Source organism: Sturnus vulgaris, chromosome 3, assembly GCF_052056855.1.
Source record: "Sturnus vulgaris isolate bStuVul1 chromosome 3, bStuVul1.hap1, whole genome shotgun sequence".
NCBI classification, from domain to species: Eukaryota; Metazoa; Chordata; class Aves; order Passeriformes; family Sturnidae; genus Sturnus; species Sturnus vulgaris.
The window spans coordinates 110,064,748-110,092,639 of record NC_142245.1 but is presented as its reverse complement, the minus strand read 5'-3'; the positions used below and the strand labels follow the sequence as shown (position 1 = coordinate 110,092,639).

At 37.8% G+C, this 27,892-nt stretch overlaps 1 protein-coding gene across 5 annotated transcripts in view; it reads right to left on the bottom strand.

The window, feature by feature from the left end:
* SUPT3H (SPT3 homolog, SAGA and STAGA complex component) overlaps nt 1-27,892 on the bottom strand; it is a 251,699-nt gene that overhangs the window by 69,532 nt on the left and 154,275 nt on the right. For all 5 annotated transcript variants that reach the window (XM_088162519.1, XM_088162517.1, XM_088162520.1 and 2 more), the window contains exons 4-6: nt 15,860-15,946; nt 14,602-14,692; nt 12,818-12,954 (exon numbers count right to left, since the gene is read on the bottom strand). In XM_088162519.1, the coding sequence (XP_088018645.1) occupies nt 12,818-12,954; nt 14,602-14,692; nt 15,860-15,946 (315 nt within the window). The remainder of the gene's footprint in view (nt 1-12,817; nt 12,955-14,601; nt 14,693-15,859; nt 15,947-27,892) is intronic.

Below are 27,892 nucleotides of genomic sequence, written 5' to 3'. Positions count from 1 at the left end.
TATTTCCAAGCGGATGTAGGGAACGTGTTCCGTTTCCAGACTGTTTGATATGGTCTGTGTAAGGAGCGAGGGCTCAATACCAGATGCTGGATGTTCTACAAGCTTTTTCTGCAGATGTCTGCAGCCTGAGAAAATCATCAGTGCTTTGAATAACACCCCCAGTAAAAGCATCTTCTTGTCAGAGTCGCTGTATGATATAGGATATGGATCCCACACAAGTGGATGAACTGATTTTAAATAATACCATCTGACAATGGGAGAAAAAACTCTCAGTAGGTCTGACAAAGTCCTGGAAATGGCTGTTAGCCTTGGGAAATAAAATCCAGCCCCCTGACAGAGACTACCCGTCCTTCTTTTGTTTGATCAAATGGAAACCCAAATTTAATGACTGCTTCCGAAGTGCCGGAGGCAAAGTTTCAACAGCACTTAAATGCTGCTACCAAGGAGTCCCTGTCCCTGCCCCTCACATGTGCCACTCAAAAGCAGAGTGCAGAAAAGATGCTAAGGAATTATCTAAGGATAAAATACATGCATCAGTGTATTTTTTTGTACGTCCACTTTGCATTGCTTTCTTGCCACTGCTCTTGTAGAAATGTCTTACAGCACACCAGGAGTGCAGCACACACAATACCGACACCAAAGAAAATCCTGTGTTCTTCCTTATGCCAGAGAAATTCCAAAACCCTGCAACAACCTGTATAAAAAAGTTAAAAGAGCTACCTCTGAACACATAAACCCACACATTCAATTGTGGTCCCCTACTTGAACAAGATATTACTCAATTCACATGAAATATTATCTAAAATTTCATCTCCATGCAAAAATCAGTATTTTTGCTAGTGACAGTATTATGGTCTTGTCCTCTGTGAAAATTTAGGTCTAGTTGTAGAGGTACTTTGTCTAGCCTAAGCAGGAGCAATGACTAATTTTTGTCAGGTTTTAAAGTTATTTTAATGCAAATCCCAGATTATTAAAAGGTACAAATGCTGACTACAAGAATGTCTGTAAGAATAAACTGCATATGCACTCAATGAGGACTTTATGTAAGGTAACTACTGAAAATGAGAACTGCTACTCTTTTTCCTGATGATTCAAATTAAAAGGACCTTTTCTGACTCATTTAATGAAAGCGTCTACCTGACTAGGTATCCTCAATTTTTACAAAGATGGGAGAGCAGAAAGAATTAATGGAGAAGACAAATTTTAAAGTTTGAAGGGCTAAAGATAAAAATGGAATCATGCTGCCTTGGGTCGAGTGAATAAACTATGGCAGCATATTACCCATGCTGTTCTGTTGGAATGTTGTGGGTCCTTTTTCTGGTGGAGTGGGAGTGGATGCATCTCCCATTTTGCAACATGCAGAGCTTAATTGTATTTTACCATTTCAACAGACACTTAGGATGCTTAAATCTTGCTGCTCCTGGTTCCTTTGCTGCAGCAGATGTGTGAAGTTCTCCCCAAGTGCAATTTTGCACAGCAGCCAGATCATATTTTTACGGAAGAATACAGCAAGCAACATTATAGATAAAATAAACCACAGCGACCGAGACAAAATGAAAGACAGAAAACCCTGTTCCTTATGTACATAAAACATCTATTCCAGGAAATACCAGCAGCTACAGATTACAGAAAGTGCAGAAGCTGGAAAGTCCAATTATATGCTACCTAGATTTTTAAAGAGTTTTTAGAAATCGGAGATGGTTTATCATCTATTTGCTTTATAAAAGCTCTTCTATTTCTACCCCACCTGCCATTTTAATATCTGAAATGGGAAACTTCAGTGCAGGATCACAGGATGATAGAATAATTCAATCCAGAAAAGTTTTGAGCCTTCCAGAGATCTCTAGTTTGACTCTTCTCAAAAAAATGGTCCAATTAGATCAAATGGTTCAGCACCTTGACCATCCAAGTGTGAGATATCTCCAAAGATGGAGACTTCTTCATCCTCTCTGGCCAACCAGTTCCAATCTTTGATCACAACTGTTTTTCTCCTACTAGAGATCAGTTCGAATTCTGCCCTTTACCATGCACATCCAAGCAGGATGTCCTCCTCCTGTCATTAGTTGGAAACAGCAATGAAATTTCCCTTTTGCCTCCTCTTTTTCAGGCTGAGCAAGCTTTGGCCTCTCAGTCTTTCATCATATGTACCCCCTGTATTTCTTGGTGACCCTCTGCTTCAGTATTTCAAAGTCCTTCTTGTACTTGGGAGCACAAAATAGGCCACGGATTCCAGATGTGGTCTCACAAGTGCCAGATCATGGGGAATCATTGTTTCCCTTGACCTGCTGGTAACCTCTGCTGACACAGCCCAGCACGTGGCTGCCCCACAAGCTGTACCCGTGCATGGGGTTACAGCATCCACATTTACTATTGCTGACCTTTGTGTCAGCCTATTTCTCCAGCCTGTCAACAAGGTCCTTGTGAATGCCAGGCCTGCTTTCCACACATTTGACTGCTCTGGATCGTGACTCAGTATTTATTTGCCATGCAATGAATTACTGCTTTTATTTAGTTTATAACATCTAGCAGTTAATCATGTCTGAGTTTAATGCATAAAGAGAATCATAGTCACAGAATAGTTAGACTGAAAGGGACCTTAAAGATCATCTGGTTCCAACCCCCTGCCAAGGGCAGGGACACCTTCCACTGTCTCAGGTTATAAATTAGCAGGAAAGGACTAAAGTGAGCACAAGACATTTCAGAACCAGAGTAGTTGCCTCCCCTTGCACTGCATTTTCTTGAAGCATAAACTGACAGAGGGGAGATTAAGACTGGATATGAGGAAGGAAATTCTTTACTGTGAGGGTGGTGAGACACTGGCACAGGTTGCCCAGAGCCCCATCCAACCTGGCCTTGGACACTTCCAGGGATAGGGATGACTTCTCTGGGCAACCTGCGCCCAGAATTTCCTTCCTCATATCCAATCTTAATCTCCCCTCTGCCAGTTTATGCTTCAAGAAAATGCAGTGCAAGGGGAGGCAACTACTCCGGTTCTGAAATGTCTTGTGCTCACTTTAGTCCTCTCCTGTTAATTTATATAGAAAATTGAGGCAAGTAAAATCACATTAACCTGCATACCTTGTATTCTTCATTGAACTTGTGTTCTTATTCTTACTCTCAGTACTAAAATCACATCCCCTAAGAAAAAAATCGGCCATAGGGTCCTATCTTCAGGATAGTCTGTCAGGTTAAAAGTGCAGCTTGTAGTCATAAGTCCTATCAGAATAAGCTTTAAAACAAAAAATGCTGTTATTTCTCATTCCCTAGGAAACAACGTGTCTACTATTGGATTACCTTAATGACCTTTACTTTAGCAAAAGATCCTTTGACTTTCCTCACGATATCTGAACTTGAGTGTGAATGTAGGTGGGAAGGTTTAGTTCCTCATGGCTTTGCAAATGTGAACAAAAAAATAACATTTGACCTTAGTAATTGTGAAATGTTGTATTTTGGTCTGGAATTTACTTAAAGGAAGATGACAATATGGAGACACAGAGTGAATCAAGTGATTCTCAATTTTTTGCTTAAATGCCTGCAGCAAAGGTTCACAAAATCCTCTCTGACTTCAATCAAACACTAAGGTTCACAAAATCCTATGTGAATGAAATCAAATACTTTGGACAACATAGCCCAGGAACCAGCAGACTGACCTCTTTATTTCCAAGAAGAAAAATTACACTAGTCTTGGCTAATCCTGTGGTCAGATTGAAAAACAAAAAACAAAATGGCAAACCAAAAATAAAAGCAGAAAAAGAAGAATTAAATATACAAAAGGAGAAACAGAACAAATCTATGTTTTACCCAGGTTCCAACAGCAGCAAGGCATGATCAGTATAACTACAAGACGAACTTATGATAATTATTTTCCTCAACAGTCATACAGCACCCAGTGATCTGTGGCTCAAGCACTTCTTTAACCAAATGCAACATCTTTGTATTGAATAACCCTCTATAGATTTCTTCCCCCCTTTAAGTGGTGCAGTTCAATAGACTTGAGGTCATTTTGGCTATATTTAGCTGGAGTGCAGCCTGAAAACGACTTCCAATGCTCCTCTATGCTGTCTGTGTGCTGCAGACTGGCTGGAGAGGCTCTGATGACACATAGCTTGCTCAGTCTGCTCTTTGAGGGCAAATTCCAGCTAGAAAGAAAAGGATTCTCAGTCATTTTGTAGGAGGTGTTTTCAGGGTAAACCAATGTTTCTGATTCAAACCAGGTTTTAGCTCCTGGCTGGAGTTTAATACTGGGAAAGACGGTGCTAATCCCTTCGTGGACGTACAGGGTAAGGAGAGGGAAAAGAGCTACCAGTGATGTCTAGAAAGGGCAGATAAATGAACCTTCACATACATAAGCCTGGCACTGCCTTAGGCCAAGGGTCTTACATCAGCCTCCTATGGATGAAGCAGAAAAAAATCCTTTCTTTAACACTGGTTTGTGACTGTTTTCCCCTTTCTGCTAAACCCAGGACCTCGTTTGTTACACCTCAGACCCTTCTTTTCTGCAGCAGTTGGAACAGAAGAACACCCTGAATTCCCCTCTATTTCATGCCTTAGAGAGCCTTCCTCTATTGTCTTCATTTGTTAGAAGGTATTATTTTCTTCCACAGAAAGAATTTTGTGATTTGAAATTTTAAATGGAAGGAAAGAGAAATTCAGGGGCATCCTGGAGCTTGGTCACACAGTAGCTGACAACCCAAGGTGCTCTTGCTTATGGAGTTTCCCATAGGCAAACTCCATGGGAGTGAGAGAAGTTTTCTACCAAAAATACAGGCTCTCTGTGCCGAGATTTCAGTCTCACTCTTCACAGCAGTGTCAGAAAATCTCTTCCTTGCAACAAATAAGAAGTAGGAATCTTACGGAGTAACACCGTGTTTGAAATTCAGACATAATTTTAACTTGTGTTACAACTCCATGGGGTTTTGAGTTTTGTGAATCCTGTGCAAAACAGTCTCAAAAATGGTTTTATGCAAGTGACAAATTCCTTCTGAAAAACTTGACAGAACTGTTGTCAGTGCAGACCTGGTTAACATCTTACCCTAAGAAATAAACAGTTGTCGTTTTCACTCAGAAAAGACTTCAATATTACGCTTAGTGGAGCTTAAAAGATGGCAATTTGCTAAATAAAGGTTCAAAGATATGAAAAAATAACTTCCACCCCAAAGTATCTGAGTTACATCCTGTCTTGTAGACAAGATTTGCATTTTTGCACCTCTAAACAACCTCAAAAAATACAAATCCCTATTAGCACAAATTTAATTACTTTAAATTATGACAGGAGTTTCAACAGTCTTCTACCAATGGGACCTTTGTCAGACTTCAGCATCAATCCTTGCTCTCAATTCTCCAAAGTTTACATAAAAAATAACTCTGTTGTGAGTACCAACACAGGGTGATTAGTAGAGTTAAGCAACAAACATGTTAAACACATGTTAAAATACACTCAGAAAGAGAATGTTTTGTTAGCCTTGTATTTGGCTCCTAATCAAATGCTCCATGGAAATACTGTTTATAAGCATGTGTGTCTACATTTAAGCACTGATATAAATAATATATATATAAAGTTTTCTTCCAAAATTTGAGACATAGTCATTGTACAATGGCCCTGAATCTTCCTCTTCCTCTGAGAAAGCAAACTCTGGCAAAAAAATACTCAAATAACTAAAAGACAGAAAAGCAAACTACACCTTGCCCTCCCAGCAAAGCTGCCTAGATTTCCAGTATGAGCAACATTCACTAAAATGCTCAAAAACCCCATGACTGAAGACCCAAACAAATAGGCCACTTTATGTAACCATAGCAAGCAACTCCAATGTGAGAAAAACCCAATAAAGTTAGATTTAGCAGCATAAAAGTCTATTGATACTGGCTGTAACAAGAAATCTTTCCCACTCAAAGGCTTTTCCCCATTCCAAAGAGAATGACACAACATTTACAGCCATATAGGTAATAATGAAAAAACTGTTCCTGTTTATTTTCTGTTTACTTTTAACCAATTCAACCACTGCCCAAGAGAAACAGCACTTTCCCACTATCCCAAACATTCCCAAGCAATGTGTAATCAGAGAAACCATTAATACCACCAGGCTTATTTTTATACCAAATAATGCTTACAGATACTTTGATGCCAAGACAGCAAATTTAGAGTTGAGTTGCTACCATTTGTGCTTTGCACTCATCTGGAAACACTGGGAGGACTGATGCAGCGGAATTAATTTCTTCTATATCTGCATCCCTAACTTCCATTTAGCAGTATTGGAAAAAAAAAAAGCAAAACACTGCCTAGAGAATAAAGGTGGGGGTTTTTTTTGACTGATGTTTCATGTAAGTTATTTTTAATGTTGGCATTTGTGTAAATCAAAAGCAGTAGACTGTATATAGGGAGCTGGTGTGACCCTAAAGTCTATTTTATATCATCATTACAGGGATTTTTTCTTATCATCAAGGTCCCACAGCACACACAGATCTTGAATCTCCAAAGAGAATCATCCCGGAGGCACTGGAAGTACTTTTCTTAACATCTGATGAACTACACTTAAAATGTAACTTAGATGTTTCTAGGAATAAAAAAAAAAAAAAAAAAAAAAAAGAAAAAGAAAATATTTCCCTCTGATCTAAGAAATGAACTTCCCACTGGATTGTTTCTCTCTCATTTCTGAGTACAGAAGCCATCCTAAGTTTCTGGGATGTTTAAACTTTTAGGCAGGTACCACTAAGTGAAATTCAGCCCAAATTGTAGAAGCGATGAACTGAGCTCCCAAAACAGCTTAAGGGAATGTGAAAATGAGATCCTAGTCTTGTTTTCATCACTGTACAGGACGCTCATCATTCCTTGGGCAGGAATTTTCCCACTCCTCTTTGAGTACATTATTTAGCCACTATAAATTCTCTTCTACTCTTACTTGCCAAGACTCAGGAGTGAGGATGATACTGGTTTGCATTTAGGGCTGCAATTATTTTGTTCATAAAGAATGTAAGATTTAAAGGATTTAATGGTATGGCTTGTCCTTCTGTCCTGCCACTGGTATCCCTTTGCCCATATTTGACAATGTTTGGTAAAGAACAGCAAAAAAACCCCACAGGGATTACACTATCATATCTTACCCAATGATGCATTCTTTACTAAGGTATAGCTGTTAAAATCAAAGAAGACTTAAGATTAATAAACTGTGGTTCTAAAAATTAATAATTTCTTAGATTTGGGCACAATATTGTGAGATAACAGAAGCCAGCACTCAATCCGAAGATTCTGTCCCAGAATACAGATTCTGTCAACAAGAAACTGATATCAGCAAGGAAATAAAAAATAATTCTTTGAAAAGAAAAATAGGTATCTTATCAAAATTAGAGAGCAAAAGAGACATGCATTGAGAATTGATGCTTAGTAAAAGAAAATTTCTTAGTTTGTCTTCCAGCATGCATTTTCTATTAAGTGTGTATTGTCTCTACTTTCCATATGGGCTTTAAATAAAATTTCAGTTTGTTCCTGATACATCCTGCAGGAACAGACACTCCCTAAAGAGTAATAACCCCCCCACTCTCCAGCACTTACACTGGCATACTTTTGGCCAGTAAAATGAGCACAGTGGTACTAAAAGGTCTTGGAGTTCTTCCTAAATCACTTCCTGCTTATTTTCTCTGTACATCTTTTCCAAATTTGTACAATGAATTTGAGAACTTCAACACAATCTTTCAGATCCACCCTGAAAGAAGAGCTCACAGTTGTTTACTTCTGATTTATGCTCTCCAGTTGTCACTCTCTCAATTAAAAGATCCCAAGTCCATGCCCTGTGTCCAAGGGCAATCACCACAGAGCAATCTCTGTCCATGCTAATGCTCTCCTAAGAGAGTGGCCACATCCAAACCATGTGGTGGGGAGAGTTCCTGGCCTCTGCTGCCTCCCAGGAGTTTACAGTCATAGAATGTTTTGGGTTGGAAGGGAAATTTAAAGGCCAGCTAGTCCCTCTGCCCTGCAGTGAATATCCCTGCAGGGATATTTTCCACCAGACCAGATTGCTCAGAACCCTGTCCAACCTCACACTGAATGTTTCTGGGCAACCTGTGCCAGTGCCTCACCACCCTCATTGTAAAAAGCTTCTTCTTTATGTCTTATCTAAATCAGCCTCCTTTAGTTTAAAGCCATCCCCCCTTGTCCTGCCAAAGTTCCTCTCCAGCTCTCCTGACGTCCCTTTAGGCTCTGGAAGGGGCTTTAACGTCTCCCCAGATCCTTCTCCAGGCTGGACACCCCCAGCTCTCCCAGCCTGGTTCCATTGGGAAGGTGCTCCAGCCCTCTTGAGCATCTCCACGGTCTCCTCTGGACCTGCTCCAACAGCTCCTTGTTTTCCTGTGTTGAAGGCCCCAGAGCTGGACATTGTCTGGGACAAAGTGACCTGGCTCAGGTCAAAGCATGATCACTCAAAGCTGATGATGACACCTCCAGCAGGAAGGAATCTTCTTGGTCACTGTGTAGCTTAATAATATATCCCAAGTCCACCATATTTCTCAGACTGAAACAGAGTGAACTCCCAGAGCACAATTCTTTGTACCTCAAGATGTAGTTTGGTGTGTTCAAGGATTTTGTGCAAATACAAATTAACTGTGTCTCAACAAAGACAAAATTAAACAGGAGTAATTGAAAAAATGTAAAAAACTATATATTCTACCTTTAATGCAATTTACCATCTTTTGCACAGTGCCCATTGCATTGCTTTAGAGACTTCCCACTAAGACAAGAATACTGGTGAGTAGCACTAAAAAAAATTGCATCCACAATGAACTTCCTAGAATAAAAATAGGTATCTGTAGTTTTTAAATATCTAATGCAATTCATAGGACTAGACCTTAAATCACAGAATCATAGAATCACAGCATAGTTTGTGTTAGAAGGAACCTTAAAGATCATCTAAATCCAACCTCCCTGCAAAAGAATCAGGAAGTAGGGATTTAACTTTTTTTACCATTTTGCTGGCTTCAAGCCTGCTTTAAGGTAGTCTATTCTTGTCGGGAAGCTATTTTCCCTCCACTGTTTATTCAAACTTGCAATGTACTATGAAAGCATTATGGTAGCTACTGCAACTGAATTATTGCCATACAACATGTGAGTGTTGGAAATGTATCCCTAAACTAGCAGCCAGAGTGACAGATGAATGGTGTTTCTCCTAATCCCATGGGAACAGAAGTGAAACAGAGCACTCAGTGTGATGCTTTATGAATTCTTTTGTGTGTCAGTCCCAACTTCTGATGGGAAGACTTTTTCTAGGGGGGGAAGGAGTATTAAAGCTATTAAATAAATGATAAAAATGGGTATTTGCAGAACGAGAGAGATGTCAGCTTTGCAGTGATGCAGACTGAGGTTTTTGACATGGACATGGAGAATGTGATAGTGGTTCTCATAGAAAAAAAGCAGCAGAACTGAAATTACCATTCACAAAATCACAGCCAAACCTACAGTTGGTTTAACTATGGTCAGGCACCTGAGAGGTCCAGAGGAGCAACATAAGGACACAAGCACCTAAAACTCCAAGTGTACTCAGACTGCAACATAAGGAAAAATTCAAGGATTTTAAATGGACACGGGCCTTTTTGCCCCACCAATTCAGCCATATCCCACAGGAATACCACTTCTCCTCTCTCAATGATTTTTAAGAGACAAAGGAAAGCCAAATTGCCATCCTCTTGCAAGGTGTCAATTACTGTGGATTCTGTCACACAACAGGCAAACCAAGAGAAGTCGAATTCCCGAGCACCGTCAGCTCTGGTTATTCCACAGCCCATCTGGTGCAATAAAATAGGAGTGTGGGTAGATTGCCATCACATGTGTTATTCTCAAGCGACTGGCACACATTATGAAGACCAGTTCTATGATCCATCTCTCCTTCCTATGCATAGTTCAATTACATCCAGGAATGAGAATCACTTTTTCCATCTTTAAATGTTCTTCCTCTGAGGAGCAACATGTCACTGGTGCTTTCCTGCTGTCTCAGGAGAGCAGGATAGTAACTGTTATGAAATGAGACAGAGGTGCTATTCCAGTTTTAATTTTGTTTTGATTTTGCCAATACAATTGGCTCGTTTGCCTCTATTTAATGCTATTATTGCAGTTTTTATAAAAAGTCATCTTATCACAATGTGTTAAGACAATCACGTGTTAAGACAAAGTAGTGTGAAATTTAATTTCTGCCATGTATTTTAAGAGTATTTCACCTTGGATCAATGTCCCTTTGCACATTGCTGGTATTACTGTCCCAGAGACAGTCCCTTTGCTTCAAATTAAAACCATGGGATATATCAGTAAATTCTACAGACAATCCTAGATGAGTGTCCTTTGCTTTTAATATGAAACTGCTGGTGGCTGTATTTCAGTCAAAGGAGTGCAGAATTGTTTGTTCTCCTATGCTAATGTCCCAAAGTGGCTCACAGCTTTCCTGACTCCTCCATGGTGCAGATATGGAATGGACCTCACAGCACTGCAAGCAATAACATGAAGGCTTAGCTCTAATTTTATGAAATGCTTTAAAAGGAATGAGTATAAACAATATTTGCATTTTGTATCATAACTAAAACCATACTGCTAAACAATCATATCCTGTTTAGCCCATAATGACATCAGAAATATATGTTTATCATCTACTCTGGACAGCTTAGCATGACGTTGGCCCAAGGCAAAGTGGAATTGAAATAACTTATGGTTATCCAGACCAAGATAACCACACATTTCTGAGGTAATTGATACCTAAAAGGAACACTGCCCTTAGATTGCAGTTCATGATTTAAGTACACTAATTCCTTAAAAAACCCTGTTAAATTGCCTATTGGATTTCCTCCAGAATTTAGTGTGGATTAAACAATCTACTGAAGAAAGAAAATGTGATACAGGAGATTAGCCCATCCACTAACAACTCTTCCGTTAGGAATGGGTCACATTTCCTACTATCTTTGATTCCTTTCCACCCACCTCAAAGTGACAACAAAATCCCAAACAAAAGAAAGCCAAAAATACGTTAAACATTTAGAGTAGCGTATTTCAAAGAGTCTTTCATGTTTTGTCATTAGTTTTAGGGACTATTAAGAAAGCAAATAGATAGTACTGGCTTCATACATGTATATAATTCATGAATGCATTCTAAAATAAGATCTTGATTTTTTTTTTTTTAACATGGGGACAGATCAAGAATTCACAAAATGTAATGAAGTCAATCAAAAGAGAGAATTATTTTTTATAAATATTACACACACACTACAGTTTGTGAATTACAGTCTAGTTATAAAAACCAAAACATATAGTCAGATGAAAGAAAAATATCTGATTGCAAACACATATTCCTTGACAGACAAACATAGATTCAGATTTGCCATTGTCTATAACACAGAACTTCATACTTTTATCAACTTCCATAGTTCTTTAGACCAGAAAAATACTATACAGGAAGAACAGAAGAGAAAGTCAAGCACATAACCCATTTATTCAGAAGAATGCTGTTATCTATTTCTGTGTGTACAAACGCAAAGAATTTGCCTGTCTCTATGCAAAACATAACATTTTGCATAAATAAATAAGAGGTTAAAGAGAAGAAACCACCAGTTTCCAAAATACAAACAGTGGTTGGATACAACTGTTCAATGACACAAATTCTCAGCGGGGGGGAAATGGGACTTGTTCCTAACCAAATTCTTAGAGAGAAGTAATTCTTCATTAGGTTTTTATTTCTTCCCATTGCAGGGCGGAAAAGAGCAGAAAGAAGACTGAGAATGCCACACTTCTGAAGAGTCTCCATTAAGAAGAAAGAAAGTAGAACTACAACTAGCACAGAATAAAAATTTCATTATTTCTTAGAATTTTCCATGAAATCCTGATAGCGAAATGAAGGCCTAATAACCAAATATCAAATACAAAAATATTACCAAACATATGAGCCACTCAGCATCAAAAGAGAACTCAAACCAAAGCCACCACCTTCCAGCACTGACAGGGTACAAAAATCACTCTACAGATATCAAATTTCCAACCAGTCCTGCCCACTATGTTGAAGTCTGAAAATGGATGGAAATTGGCTCAAATACTTTTCTGGAATTGTGAGTGTGCTCCCAGCACAATTTTGCCCTTGACATCCAGTTGCCTACGGAAAACTTGAGGAAGAATTGAGCAACTGAGCACAAAGAAGGGTGAAGGACTCTTCTCTGCATTCACTGATTACCAAAAAATCAGGGTAGTCCCGCCCACCCACAGAAAATTAATCAAAAACACAGATTTCCATGCTAACACAGCTACACTGCTTCTCAATCCCTCCGAGCTTTGTAGGAGCCATGTAGCATTGCATTTTTTAATGTAGACAAAATTTTTCATAACTACATAGAATAGAAAATAAGACTCGAAAGGATGGAGAGAAGAGTTTATACTCAAGCATGATTGCACAGAATATTTTAATTTTATCTGTAAGCTGTGTTACATGAAAAGAGTCCTCAAATGATATTGAAACAATTTGCTAAGAAGATAAATAATGAAAAATACTGTTGTGAAAAATGTGCATGGAATGTTTATAAATAGAATTTGCTTTCTTCAGGAAAGAGATACAAATACACAGCAGACAGAAAGATCCATAACTACCCTTCTTTAATCTTCCTTCTCAGCATGTGTGCTTAGATATTGAGAAACATTTGAAGGAATAGGAAAAATATGGAAAGAGAATTTCTTTAGACCATCTGGGCAAAAGAAAAAACATGTAACAATGACTTAATGTGCAGCATGAAAAAGACATCAGACCAGCATGATGTATTAAACGTTCCACAGTTTCTCTGCTGGGTATCAGTAAAAGGAAAGAATTACCTCCATTCTCTCTTGCTTGACATCATCAATCTCATCATCTTCAAACATGGCCAAGAGCTCTCCAGTCTGGTCAATGGAGTTGAGAAAGTCTTGGGCCAGCTTCTGCCGCTTGTTGGTGTTATTGCTGTTGAATTTGTCTTCACAAAGAAAAGCAAAGAGCAACAAACTTAACCCATTTGGCTTCTCCAAACATCACCTGATGTCCCTCAGAGTGATGCATTTTAGAACCAGCACTGAGCAAAAGGGCCTGTTCTTATTGTGCCCTTCACACAAATTGTGCCACCTGAAAAGGTGATGTCACTGCTCTGCTCCAGTAACAACAAAACATCATCTTTAGTATTTTTTAGTACAACCAGGTAGTTTTTCCTAATCTAGAGAAAACTAATCTGCTGCCCATGTATCATTACTTCTCACCAAAGAATCCAGAGTAGACACAGCTGTAGAGGAAACAACCCCTCTTTGGTAGAAAGAATTTGAATCACAGAGCAGAATATATTGAGGAAATGTTCTTCCCTGAACACATGCAGAACATCCTCACTGCCTACAGCCTCAAGCAAACCCTAACACGACCATTAAGATGCAGTTCCAGAAGTGATGGACCATTGCTCTGCAGTGAAACCTAGAGAATGCTGGCAAGATGATCTCTGCTGTTCTAAACAGCAGCTATAGAGGTATTAAATTCACAAATTAAAATTAATGGCTTTAATTATCAAAGCCTGCTAGAAAAGGCATTCTTGAATTCCAGGATAAACTGTGTTTAGGAAGCATTCCATGAACATCTAAAAGGCTTAGGGGAATTGTTTATTTGCTTTAAGTATTGACACAAGCTAAAGTATTAAAACCCCAAAGCTACCAGGTAAGAAGTTATACAGCCAGATTGCTTGCACACACAAAACACGAAAATAAAATGTCACAGGCAAATTAAATCTCAAATGAGCTGGCAAAAATTTATCCACAGCTTGATGAAGTCAAAGCAAGAAGTACAATGTTTACCTAGCATCAATGTGGATGATCAGAGGAACTAAACACAAGGAATTCATTGTATGGGAAAAAAAGAATAAAAGGCTCTGAGGAAGGAAGCGAGTTTAATACAGAAAGTTGTGTATGGACATTGCTAGATATTATAACACTATGGTAAGGTTTAGATTTGCCATGATAAGTTTTAACCTAACTTTTTACAATGGAAATGTTAGTTCTAATATCAATATAAATCAACAAAACTTCAAACCAGGAAACTACATGGCATAAATTAATTTATTTTTAATTCAAAGAGCTTCTCCTTTAAATGCATTGGTGATAAAATCTGTGACTTCCTCATGGAATGCAGAAACAGAAGTGTTTCCCATTATTTAAACTACAGATCCAAAATATAAAATGTTAAACCACACTGAAAAAAACCCACTCATGTCATATATTAGTGTTCAATGACTTCAGATTATAAGGGTTTTTCTTTAAAAGCATGTCAAAACCTTTTGATAATAATATAACAAATGTCCATTCAATTGCAGGTGGTGCATTTAAAATACAGATGCTGAAATCAATTAGCCCTTTAATGAGCACTAGTTTTTGAATTCAACAGAGCTCTGACATTAGTCTTACTGTTCATCTTGATAGTAGATGCAAATGCTTACATATTTCAAATTGAAAAGCAGAGATTTTCAGCAAAATTCCTCTAAAGAGACTATTTTTGTGTCAAGCAAGACATTAATACTTTGCATTGAGCTGTTCAGCACTTTTACAAGACATCAAGCCTCTCCCAAATTAAGTCATTTCTCTTTTTCTACCTTCGAGGAGGTCATCTTCTTCTATTCCTTTGACAATTTTAGATTTGTAGTCTCGAAAAAACATGTATTTAAGTAGCCTTCGAAGCTTCTTCTATGAGAAAAAAATACATTTATATCAATGACCATTACATAGCTATTTCTTATTTAATAAACTTTGCAACACACAAACATACAAATGTGTAGTACATTACTCAGGAAATATAACTTCTAAAATATTTGTCATTTTAAATTCTGCAGAAAATCCATACAAAGAAAGTACCTCAGGACAGTAGCAAATCCATATTAAAAATTATTTATTTGAGCTCCTTGGTATTTTGCTGTGAGACAGAAATGAGTTTGACTTTCAGAAAGGAGAAATTAATATATTGGGCTTCTTTATGACACTCCAAAATGTTTGCTTACTTTGGAAACTTTAGGCTATAAATGCACATTTCCATGAACTTTGACTCCATATCAACTGCTGTTTTCAGTACAGCCTTACAGCTTTTATCAAATAATGAAACTGTAATTTATTTTTGTGTTTTAGGGGGTTTTAATTTTGCAATGGCTTTGGTCATTAGGCTTCACCTATCAAACAAAGGAAAAAAAAACAAACGAGAGAAAAGGGTGAGAGAAAGAGGGAAACTAAGGAAGAGAAGGACATAAAGGAAGAACAGATAATGTAATTAAAAATAGTTCAAAATTTCTTAAATAATTATTAAATTTGAGGAGAGAAAATTATTTTTTCCCTTGTTGACTTGCTCGACTTACTATCCAGAGAAAGCAAGGCCATACATAAATTTAGAGATTTTAGTGGTATAAGACACAGGAAAAATATTATAAAATAAAATAAAGAGGATTTATGGACAGTCTAAATGAAAAAACTATAATGATCATTCTTAAATGTCACATTGACACCATTCATAACCAGGGGGAAATTAAAATGATTGATTTTTAATTAAAGAGGCATCAAGTACAGAGATCAATATTTATATCTTATTAAGAAATTACTTTGAGCTCTATGGTACATCATCTACCCTAAAGCCTTGTGAAAAAAACCAAACAATTGATAATTGAAGCTACAGGGAAAAAAACCAATTATTATTTCAGATATTACAGAATGATTATAACATGCTCAATCAAATACGGTTGCAGAGCAGCTACAATTTTAAATAAAGCTACTCATGATGGTTTCCTTTACATAGGTTAAGAAACCACTTGAAAACACAATAAGCAGATGACTACATAAAATAAGAAATTTCTGTCTTAATTACTGTACCTTATCTTTGCGCATTAAGAACAGGAGATCTTCAGCAGAGATGACTCGAGCTCCTCTCATCTGAGAAACTTCAGCTGCTTGTTGCAACTAAAATAGATGAATAAATTAGAATGGCCTCTTCAGTGTTAAAAACTTTATTCACTGGGGTTTGTTTTAAATAAATTCAGATGATATTTTGCATGGTCGTCCATAGCAAAACACAAGCTGTGCACTAAAACACAAGCTGGGACTCTCAAAGGTGTCACTCACTTGAGTCTTGTTTGCCAAGAAGTGAATAACAATTTTATGAAAAGTCTGAAAGACCTTTGACAAATCTCAAGAAAAAGCTTTTTTGTTTATATTTAAAATGATTGCTTTTAAAAAGTCCTGCTGCCTTTTTTTTTTTCTTCTCTTAGCACAGAAAATGAACATATAATTCTCTCAGGCAATGTAAAAATGCCAAATTCTTGCCATAGCACTTTATCTGCAACTGTGGAAGGGCGGCTGATCCCTCTCCCAGTTTTTTAGAATAACAAATATTAATTTTAAACAGCTTACCTAAGTATTTTTTGAAAGAAACTCTACCCATACTTGACTTAGCATTAGTACAAACCAGACTCACATGAAGAACTTTTTCAGGAATGCGCTTATTTCATTTGGGAGAAAGAAAATGAATTGATAGGAAACACCGGCTCTATTAATGAAGGAATTGAAAAACCTCATTGAGCAGACCAGGCCATTGAGCTGTGAAAGTGATAAAGATGGGATTGAGTAAGGAATGACACAAAAATTGATAAGAGGTGGCCAAAGGGACGTGAAGCAATGAACTGTCCTCACATCCATGGTAACAGTGCCTAGAGAGGCCCCAAACACCTCAAATTGTGCAGTAAAGAGCAAAAACTCTTTGTAAAGGACTAAGTACATCAGCTTTCAGTAGGTGCAGGAAATTGGAGTTTTTACACAAAACCAGAACAGGGTTAGAGGCCTGGTAACCTGGGTTATCTGCACAGCTGATGCTTATTAAACTGCTGGGCTAAGGACGTTCAACCCAAATGCGCAAAAGGAGAAAATGAGATTCGCTCCTTTCACCTCACAAGCCTTTTGTCCTGGCATAAGATAATCATGGAATCACAGAATGGGTTGGAAGGAATTTTTAAAGGTTATCTAGTCCAATGCCCTGTAATGAGTAGGGACCTTCAACAAGACCAGGTTGCTCAGAGCCCCATCCAGTCTGACCTCTAGTTTTTCCAGGGATGGGGAATCCACTGCCTCTGTGGACAAGCAGTTTCAGCATAAAACATAATGCTATATCAACTGAAATAGAAGGGATGCTTCACACTTTATTCTCTAAATTAATAAACATAATCCAAAAAGCAAGATTTACTTTAAATTTTTTTGCCCCTAGCTTTGTTAACCCTGTGATGGAAAACTGACAGAGAGCACAGCATAAAAGTCATCAGAAGACGAGATCTCAAAAAAATTTTGATATTAAAATTCATACACACCTGTAACATGATCAATAAACATCAATTTATGTTCCAATAGCTCTCTACTCTTCTTTAGAAATGCATTAATGCACCTGAAAATAATTTAAAGAAATCCTATCCTTCATACTCACACTAGCAATGGTTTCACTCAGTATCACTGGCTGAATAAGTATATTATTAATCTGAGCTCCCATGCTGCTATGACTTGAAATAGGCCTATTCAGAAGTTAAAAAGATCAACAAAAACAGTAGCTGTTTCTAATATCCAAAGAAGGGGAAAAGGGGGGGTGGGGGGGAATTTTCATTTTGGCAAGTGTTCAGTGGGCAAAAGATTCAGTCCATAAATCATAATACTGGACTGCATTAATTTTTTTCCACACTAATCACATGCACACAAAACGTTAACTGTATCTGGTACGCACAACACAAAACATACTGCGTGAAGAGGTTCAGATTTTCCCCTTGGAACCCACTCTTGGCCTTGCAGTCACCGAGACCAGAGAGATTTCAGGAATTCAGAAGTCACAGTAACATAATCTCACTTGAAAAATGTAAGAATGTGAAAAACGATAGCTCTATTTTTTGGCATAAGCAAAACTGTTTCTTATTCTGATTAGTTTGAGGGCACGCAAGCTACTTATGTTTCTAACATAAAATATAAAGAGTTGGATAAAAAAAAATTACCAAGAATGAGCCAATATTCTTCTCTGGTGTAAATCTATTGCAGCTAATGGATTTATGCCAAGGCTGACTTTGGCCCCACTGAGCTTAAAAGTGTTAAAAAACCTGACCTTAGCATGGTGATAACACAACACAGCTTTCCCAAATATCATGTAAAACAATGGCAGAAATAATGAAAGGGAAAGCACGCTCTAGTTCTCAAACATGCACAAGGATGATCTCTTGGCCCCTTCCAATCCAAACCATTCCCTGACTTTCTAAGACATAAAGCTCAGGTATGTTGATTTCCATGTGTAGCTGAAATACCTTATTTTTCCAAATTATAAACATGTGACAGTGACATTTATAGTAAAGGTTGTGTGTGAACTGCTTGCAGGAATCTTGTGCTGAAAGAAGGGAGAGTAAGGAGCAAAGGCCAAATTCACATCCCATTTGCATCTAAGTAAATCCTGAATAACACTGTTTACTTTCATGGAGTTATTCTGGGCTAAACACAAGATCAAAATCTAGAATAATATTCTCAGTTTCTACCAAAACAATGAAAACTTTATTCTCGTTGCCTCAACTTCTGCATCTATTTTATTTTAAGGAATGGACACACAGCATTTAATTTCTTTGGCTTAAAGAAAGCAAAGTACAAAAATAATTACTTCCTGTGCAGTTATAAAATATGGATTATTTATCCAAACAGACCATAATGAGTTCTGCATTGGTACACGTATTTACCTGGGAAACCGGGGTATGCTCAGGTAAATATGTATCCAAGCAATTAAATAAAAATTACGTCCCACACAGCTGAGACTGGGGGGAAGATGTATTTATAGTTTAACACACACATAATTGACTCATTCAAACCACAACGTGAGTGCTTTGCTATAATTAGTATTATAACAAACTGTCTTATTTGACTGTCCCAGAGTTGCCATTAATATGCAATAACCCCGACTCCTGAATTTCCGGCGCTCAAGGCCTTGTTGAGTCATTACGTGATGAAGGGGGATTTCAGGAAGCTGTGCCAAAGAACTGATCCATCTCCGAGCACCCGAGCATTTGTCATTCCAGAAAAGCCCTTCTCAGCTCCCTGAAATCAGGAGGTGCCTCAGCCCTGGCTGCAGGGGGAGCACGGGGGGTTTCACTCAAGGAGCAGCGCTGCCCATGACTCCAGGTGATGGGTGGGATAGAAATGCTGCAGGAACTGTTCATACATGAGGTTGCCACATGGCAACCGAGCAGCTATGGCAAGAATTTCCCTCCATCTCCCTTCTCCAAGCCTCAGTGCCAGTCACAGAATTCGGGGCTGCAGCAGTTCCAACACACTCGTCTTCTCCTAATGTTTTCAGTTTTGAAATTATTAAGTCCACGTTACAAAATATTTTGTTTGGGATGATATTGAAGAACAGCAAACAATCCAAATTACTCAGCTTTTTAAAGAAAAACAGGTTCAATTCCCTAATACCAGCAAACAATGTCTGAGACCTCAGAGTCTGAATATATTTTTTATTACAGCAGAATTATGAACCCCTAAAAGTGAAGTTTAAATAACGGAAGTGTTGAAATAATTTTAACTATAGGAGCGCAAACAGCTCTGTTAATAATTAGGAGTTTATGAAAAATAAGTGCATTTTACAATTTTTCCCATTACAAAGAAGGTAGTATATACAGTAACTATATTTTAAAGCCTAAGAAGAAATGGCTGGGGAATAATATTTTAAAATGTAATCACAGGTTTAATGACTTTATGAAGTTAACTTTCTTGGCAGGATGAACTGAAGTATGTTAACAGTCACCTTACGGCTATTTTCTTTTTGCAACTTCTGCAAATTATAGATTTGTTGAAAGGAGTATTCATTCTCCTGTGACAGAAGCACAGTTACTTCAATGAGACTGTCTGCTTTTTTTCCTTACAGAATTATTTTTTCTTCCACTACCTCCAAAGTCAACAATCACCGATACTTCTACAAAACCATCTTGATGGACAAACAGACAAAAAGCTGGAAAACAAACATACATGTTGTGACATAATCCTCCCAGTTACACTGCAGGACAGAGTCGGAATGGTGATGTTTGCATGCCTTGGAACTGCTGGGAGCCAAGAATAATGCTGCAGGAGCTACAGTTTTGTTTTCATTATAGAAAATTAGATCATAGTTCACCTGAGTGAATTTTTTTTCAGAGGCAGGAAGGTTGTTGTGTTATTAAATATGTATTAAAATGTCCTATTTTCTCACCTTTTCTAGGTAAAAACCACACTACTGTAAAATTATCAAATAATATTCTGAATTATGATAGAGTCCTGTAAATATATTCCAAACAGAGCATCCTGATACTTTAATGAAGACAACTAAATGGAAAAGATAAATGCAGGTTTTCACTTCAATCTTTCCATGTAATATCTCACATGCTACTAATGGTGATACCTGAGCTTCTTGTTCTAACAAAGAGAGAGGGAAAACTCTGAATTTGTTTCCACAATTCAGCACGGGGACGTGCTTTATGCACTTAGCACATCCTGGGGAGATAATTACATCATGGAGCCCATTAGAGCACTCTGACAGGTAATGATTCAGGATCACTGCACAAGGGTTCACCAACATGACTGAATCATCACATGCTGTTTTCTGATTTTCTAAATCTGAAAATGTCCATCTGCAGATTAGAAGACAATCAATTTTCTTCTTAATAGGTATTTAATTTCAAATGTAAATTTTTTTTTTAATGAAGACCATTTAATATAACACCAGGTGATTATATGCGACCTCTAGAAGATGAAGCTCTGTGTCACATTTTGAGGCTTCAGAGAATCATGGAATCACAGAATTGTTTAGGTTGGAAAATACCTTTAGGATCATCAAGTCCAACCACACCCCCAGCACTGCAAGGCTACCACTAAACCATGTTCCCAAGTGCCACATCCACACATCTGCCAAACCTCTCCTGGGATGGTTCTTCACCACTTCCTTTCACATTCTCTTCCGATGTTTGACCACCCTTTCACTGCAGAAATTTGTCCTAATATCCAAAACAAACCTATTTTGGCACAACTTGAGGCCACTTCCTCTTGTCCTATCACTTGTTATGTGGGAGGAGAGACCAATCCCCATCTGGCTTCAACCTCCTTTCAGGGAGCTGTAGAGACTAATAAGAGCTCTTATTTTATGCTTGACATACAGTCAATCTCAGTCCATAGAGATCATGAGAATAAGAAAACATGAGTTCATAGCCCCTGCCATCTACTGAGATCTTGGTTCCAAGGACATAATCTACTATATTCGTCCCTTTATGAAAATCATACTCTCAAATCTCTGAAGCAAGATCGGCTGGTTCACCTCACCTTCTCTTGACTTCCAGTTCAGGCAGCCCAGAGAGCTGGATCTGGATACAGATCTCGAGTCTGCAGCTGGGTCCTTATAGTTGCAGAAGAAATACCCCAAAAGCATCTTTGGCAATAAGCAGGTAAGCCAGGGTCTCTCCAAAAGCATAAAGAACACATCGATATCTGATACTCAATGGTTTCAATGTCAGGGGCCACAAGCAGCTGATATAAAATTAACACAGGACATTCCAGTCACAGGAGAAACCAGCCCTTCCTTCAGCTGCCTTCAGACTGAAATTGGTGAAAGTCAGTCCCAGAAGTTTCAAAAAACAGCCTCACACCTTGGTCTACATGGTTTTCACCAAACCACTGCCATCCAAGAGCTCCACAGATCACTATGATATTTTCTGAATATTCCCATCTGTTAAACTGAACATCTAATACAAATTTAGACATCAGCATCTATCTTCATTTGACTCACACTTCATGTACTTCTTCTGATTACATAAAAGGTCAGAGGGGTTTTCTTGGTTTGTTCTTTATGTTTTTTAGCAACATATTCAGTACAGAGTAGAAAGAATGAAACAAAAGAAGCTACACACTTAGAGGGAGCAAAAACGGCAAAGGAAGAACACAAACAGCTTGTTTGAGTTTGTGTTCTTCATGTTACAAACAAGATCTTTCTAAAAATACCAAAGAAAAAGAAGAAAAAATCAGAAGAATGTAAAACTACATGAAGTAAGCCTGTGTAATGGAATGGGCCAACAGGAAAATACACCATGTTCCTGGGGTTACTTTCTGCATCTAGTGGAGACAGATTCCTTTAAAATTATATTAAATCGACTACTAAGGAAAAAAATTCCAAGTAAATAGTGAAATTAATACCTCTATTTTGCAAAAGATGAGCTTAAATCAAAGTATTTTTTTTAAAAAATCTCTTCTTTATAAATAATTTAAGCTTAACTTCTTAAATTGGAGTTTGTTTTTCCATTTTCCATCACACAGGGAAAAGAATTTCATGCATTTATGAACAATAACTATATTTCTACTTTAGCTTCAGGCATGACTTTTTCCTATTTTTCCTTCTTTCAATTCAAATTCCAAAATCAACATTTCGGACCAACATTTTATAGCTGTAATTCTTCTACTCTCCAGGAAACAAAAGAAACCCTATTGCACACCTGACATTTATAGCAGGTTACACTGACCAAACTAAGTGAATTTATACCAACAACATTAAAACCATACAGTCTCAAGGTACAGAAAAGTATTCAGACTCACTGAACTCAGTTTTAATGTGGTCAAATTATTCACTGGCTACCTAGGTGTTAATTCAAGACTTGGTGTGTCACTGGGGCTGGCCACTGCTGATGTTCTCTCCCACTGCTGGTGGTAACAGCAGGCAAGAAAACAAACTTGGAAACTTCTACTGAACCTATTATTATTACAAGGGAGGGGAAAAAAAGCTTGAAAAATATCATTCAAGTGGAAATTATGGAGAAGTGTTCTTTAGAACAAGCAAAGACTGTGAAAAAAGCTTTGTGAAGTGTGAACTTTATAGATATGAAAGATTCATTAGCCAACTTGAAACTGAAAAATTCTCACAGTCAAAAGGCCTTCAACCTCTGCAAACAGATTTCCCCACTTCTGACGATGAGTGTAGATGTCCTCTGTTATTGATTGTCTCTGTTCTAGGATTGTCAGGATGTTCTAAATGCTGAAGTAAAAGGTGCCATTCCATTGTAAGTCACTGGCATAATTTTCTTCTGCATCTAAACTATATAAATGATGAAGTTTTGGAGGAAATTATTGTAGAATTGTTGAATATTTGGAGCTGGAAGAGACCTTTAAAGTCATCTAGTATAAATTAAGATAAAACCAAAAAGATTTTGTCTGAAACTTTCCCAAGGGGCTGCTTCGTTTTCACAGCAGTATCACTATAGACATTGCAAGCAGAGAATCTAAAAAAACCCTATTATTTCCACCTAAGTTACATCTTTGAATGCCTTTATGCTACTAAATGTTACTTTTAAAAAACAAGAACATGCAAACTGTTTATCAATAAATGCATTCACATTTCCTATAGTAAAAAAAAACAATTAGAATTTCTTAAGAAATTCTTAAGAACTGAAGATAATATTATTTCTGAATATTTAGTTTATTAACTCAGATTTACTTCCTATCATCGATTATTTCTATTTCTTTCCTTTCTCTAATATCACTGTGGCATGCAAACCAGCAGAGGTTTACATTATCCCCCAGCTTCCTGTCCTTTGGTTTCAAATCCCAGAAGAAACCACCGCTCAGGATTATTCTTACACAGCTTCCAAGGCTGCAAGCAGAAAAACCCTTGTTCTCTGTTGATTGAGAGACCATCTAATATAAACAGGTTCCTTTCTCCCATTGCTGTTGAGAGCACCATTTGTTTAAATCATGTATCCTTACATTGCTCACACAGGAAAATAATCATTGCCCTATATTAGTTTCACCAGAACACTAAATAAATACTCTTCTTTTCCATATGACAGCAAATTGGAATCAGGCGTCACTGTCTGACACAGGGAAAATAAGACATGTATTTACCCACTCCAAGCCCAGAGATAAAGTGCTTTTAGAGGAAGCCTCAGAGTAATGAAGTATTGCTATGAAGAGCTGGCAACCATTAGTGCTCTGAATATAGGGGACCTTGACAGGTTGGAAAGATGGGCAGAGAACTGAAATTCAACAAAGGCAGATGAAGGAAGGAGGAAAAACCCTGGAACTGCCACAGGCTGGGACTGACCTCTGGAAAGCAGCTCTGCACAGAATGACCTGGGGGTTCTGGGGGAGCACAAACTGTCCACGAGCCACTGTGTGCCCTGAGGCCAAGGCCAATGGTGTCCTGGGGGCATCAGGAAGAGTATTCCCAGCAGATCCTGCCCCTCTGCTCAGCCCTGGGAGGCACATCTGGAGTGCTGTGTCCAGTTCCGGTCTCCTCAGGACAAGAGAGACATGGAGCTCCTGGAGTGTGTCCAGTGCTGGGTGGCAAAGATGATGGAGGGACTGGAGCATCTCCCTGCCCAGGAAAGGCTGAGGGAGCTGGGGCTGTTCAGCCTGGAGAGGAGATCCTGAGAGGGAACCTCATCCCTGGGTGTCCCTGTGTGCAGGGAGGGTCAGAGCAGGATGCAATGAAGGATAAAACCATACTTTAAAACATCAAATCTCAGAACATAAGCAAGACACTGCTCTGAATATTTAGAGTTGGAGACAAAAGGAGAAAAAATAGATTCAGGTTTAAACAAAAGCACAAACATCAAAAATACAAAATAGAAAAATACCATCTTCTTTTAGCTCTAGAAGTTTTCATGGCCCTGAAGAGATATGCCATCATGTTCATGCTAGGAAATACCATGGTAATGATGGAAGACTTTGTATGCTAGAAAACTACCTGAAATTATGCACACTGGACTTTCTTATTACTTTTTTATTCTCTTCTACTCAAGTGCACATGCCAACCAAATGGGAGCTTCTCAGACTGGATGAGGACTTCAAGTAAATGCTGTAGGATCTCTCAGATTAAACAGAGAGATATATAAGAGATATAGAGGACTATGGGTTTAAATGGTTTTGGATGCCAGAGAGACCACACAGGTGTCTTGGCTCCTAGTACATTATATTGCCTGCAGAATTCTGCCTTAGGAGTCACCTTGCAAGATGTATCCTAATTATCAGTAGAAAAAAAAATCAAAACAATTTAGTTTTAATACTTTTTAAACCACAAGATATTAAGTGTACATTATGTATACTGGACAAAGGCTCATCCTGTCCTGTAATCTTTAATGTCAATGAGGAAAGGGTAATTATCAGAATGCACCTCCATAGTTCTGTGAATTTTTTTGATCTTATATCAAGAAATGTATTTCCAGGACATTTCAAAATGGTTCCAAAATTCTAAATCTGTAGCTACTTTCTTCCAAGACTCTTCTAATCCAACAGAAAGGAAAAAACAGAGGGAAAACAACAGTCCCAGTCCAAGGCATACCTGTTTTCATGTAAAAATGAGTAAAGGAAGTCCCAATTTTTCTAAGTATGTGCTGCTTTGCTGCATTTTCTTACTCATTGGTACAAATCATAATTCTCAGAGCTTAAAAAAAAGCCAAACAAGGTAAATTGTACTGATAATAGCATGAATGTGACAAATTTTGTCTTGGGAAAATCTAAGAAAGCAAAAAGGAGGGAGCTTTGCTCAGAGAGAGAAAAGAAAGCACCATGAAGGAGCATAAATGTAAAATGTGAACAACAGATATTTGTGTCTGAAAAAGGCCTTGATTTCCTAACTCCTATTTAATGTTCATTCTTTAATTAACATTCATTTCCCAAGGACATAAGTTTGAAAAGGCTGTTTCACATTACTTTAGCACGAAGAGAAAGAATCACTTTTAAGCCATGAAAAGGCTGGGGAAAAAAAATAAACATGCCTTCTGAACATAATTTCCTCTTTATTGCTACTGCAAAGTTATGAAATGAAATCTATTATTTAATTACATTGGATCAAGCAACAGGAAGGGAAGGGAGTGTTTGAGTCACAACATCTCTGTAAGGATAAATTACTACACTTCCTTTTACTAAAAGACAGTTTTAATGAAAATGTGAAAATGGTTAAAATCAAACTACTGGGAGGTAGAAAGATCTTGCTAACATAAAAAACACATAAAATGTACTCTGAAAATCTGAACAGAAATAGTGATAACAACACAGGGGAAGAGTAGTAATATATCTGCTAGAACATCAATAGTTTGAAAATTATTACATTTATTCAGATTCTGAAGATAGTTTAAAAACTATACAATAGCTTCTGGGTCTGCTTTGTTTAGTGCTTTGCATTGGAGATACTTATATTATCTATTATGAAAACTTCAAAATTTATCTCCTATTACTACCAAAACTTTATTAGCCATGTGGGATTTCCCTTAGCTCTGCTTCATGTTTACTAGAGATCCTTCAAATTGAATAAAACTTTTGGAACAGTTGAAGCATTTTATTTCTTAAGTAAGTTCTTGACATAAAAATTTGGGAGGGCTTTTAACTGTAATGCACAGACAGACTGGATTCTAAAATCTTGGAATACTTCACCTGGCAACTGATGAAGAGTCCACAACTGGGATATTAACGTGCAAATGTTGTTGTGACTTTCAATATAATTTAAATTCACTTTGACTTGGGTGGAGATGCTAAAATTACCTTTCATGGATATACTATCTTTTTTCAGCGTTAGAATATACTAAAAAATATGAGGGTATTTCACACATAATTTGAATAACAATGGAAAACATCTTTGAAGTTGTTCAGAAAATCCCATGGGTGGTACGGGAGACAGACATTTCTTTTAAAAAGTTATCCTGGAGGCAGAAGACTGATCTCCTGGTTCAGAAACTGGATTGACTTCTTAAGAGTGCAGGATGAATGGCATGAAAGGGATGAGTGTAAAACATGACAGATTTTTAGAGAAAGATGAAGAGAGGTTTTGAGACAGATAAAGGAAACAAGACAGAAAAATCCCTTTGCAAAAATTTTCTAGAACAAAGACTTTCATAGAGTCCTCCTAGTATTTGGTCCATGGTCTACTTCCAAACTTCTAACAATCCATGAAAGTGAACATAAAAAAAGCCCTTTTAGTCATGCAGGGTACTACAGAATGCCAGGACTCTTGTATTATTTAAAGAAATTTAATCTTCAATGGAAAATTTAGGAGGTTACTTGTTCTTAATGGGTAGAAGTCACCTGGGCCTTACCTGTTGAATGTAAGAAAACAGAAAACAGGCCATGAACCTCCTTGAACATTGTGTGTATTCTTCTCTTGAAACTCACGTTATTAGCCACTGTCAGACTTGAACTGACTGTGGACATATTTGGTCACATTCAATGAATTTTTGAATATTTTACCTACCAATGCTTCACAATTTAAGCTTGCACATTCTCTAACTGGGTATAAACTGGAAAGGCTTTGGCACACAGTCAGTCCAGTCACTCCAAACCACCACCAGCTGACTGAACCCAGAGTCTGATAAAACAGAGGAAGCAAAGATTCATGTCAAGGGATGGAAGTACTTGGTGTTTTGTAAAAACCTCTGGAAACTGGTAACAGGTCCAAGCAAAGAAGACAAATAATTTCCCCGCTCTGAGGAGAACTCTGCTTTGGGAATCCAACTGTACAGCCTTGTAATTAAGTGCAGCTCCACTGAAACTGCTCTCGTGCTAAGTTAGGAAGGCTGAGCACAAAGCCAGGATATCCATTACTGGTGCCAGAGGAGTCAGAAGATAATGACAATGATGCCAGTGGGGAGAAAGAAAAGTAATGTTTCCAGCCTTTATCTCGATCCCTTGGGAGGCACAAAGGAAAGTGCCAGCACTGCAGGTCTAAGTTCCAGAGAAACATCACTGAAATCTTCAAGGGAAGATGAGGGTCTCAGGGCAAAAAAGCAAAGAGTTCTGTCCGTGGTAAAGGCTGAGCCCAAGCACAACCACCGGGATTCTGATTGTTTAGCTCCTAGAAGAAGTGTAACACAGGTTTCTACAAGAAGAGATCTTTATGTT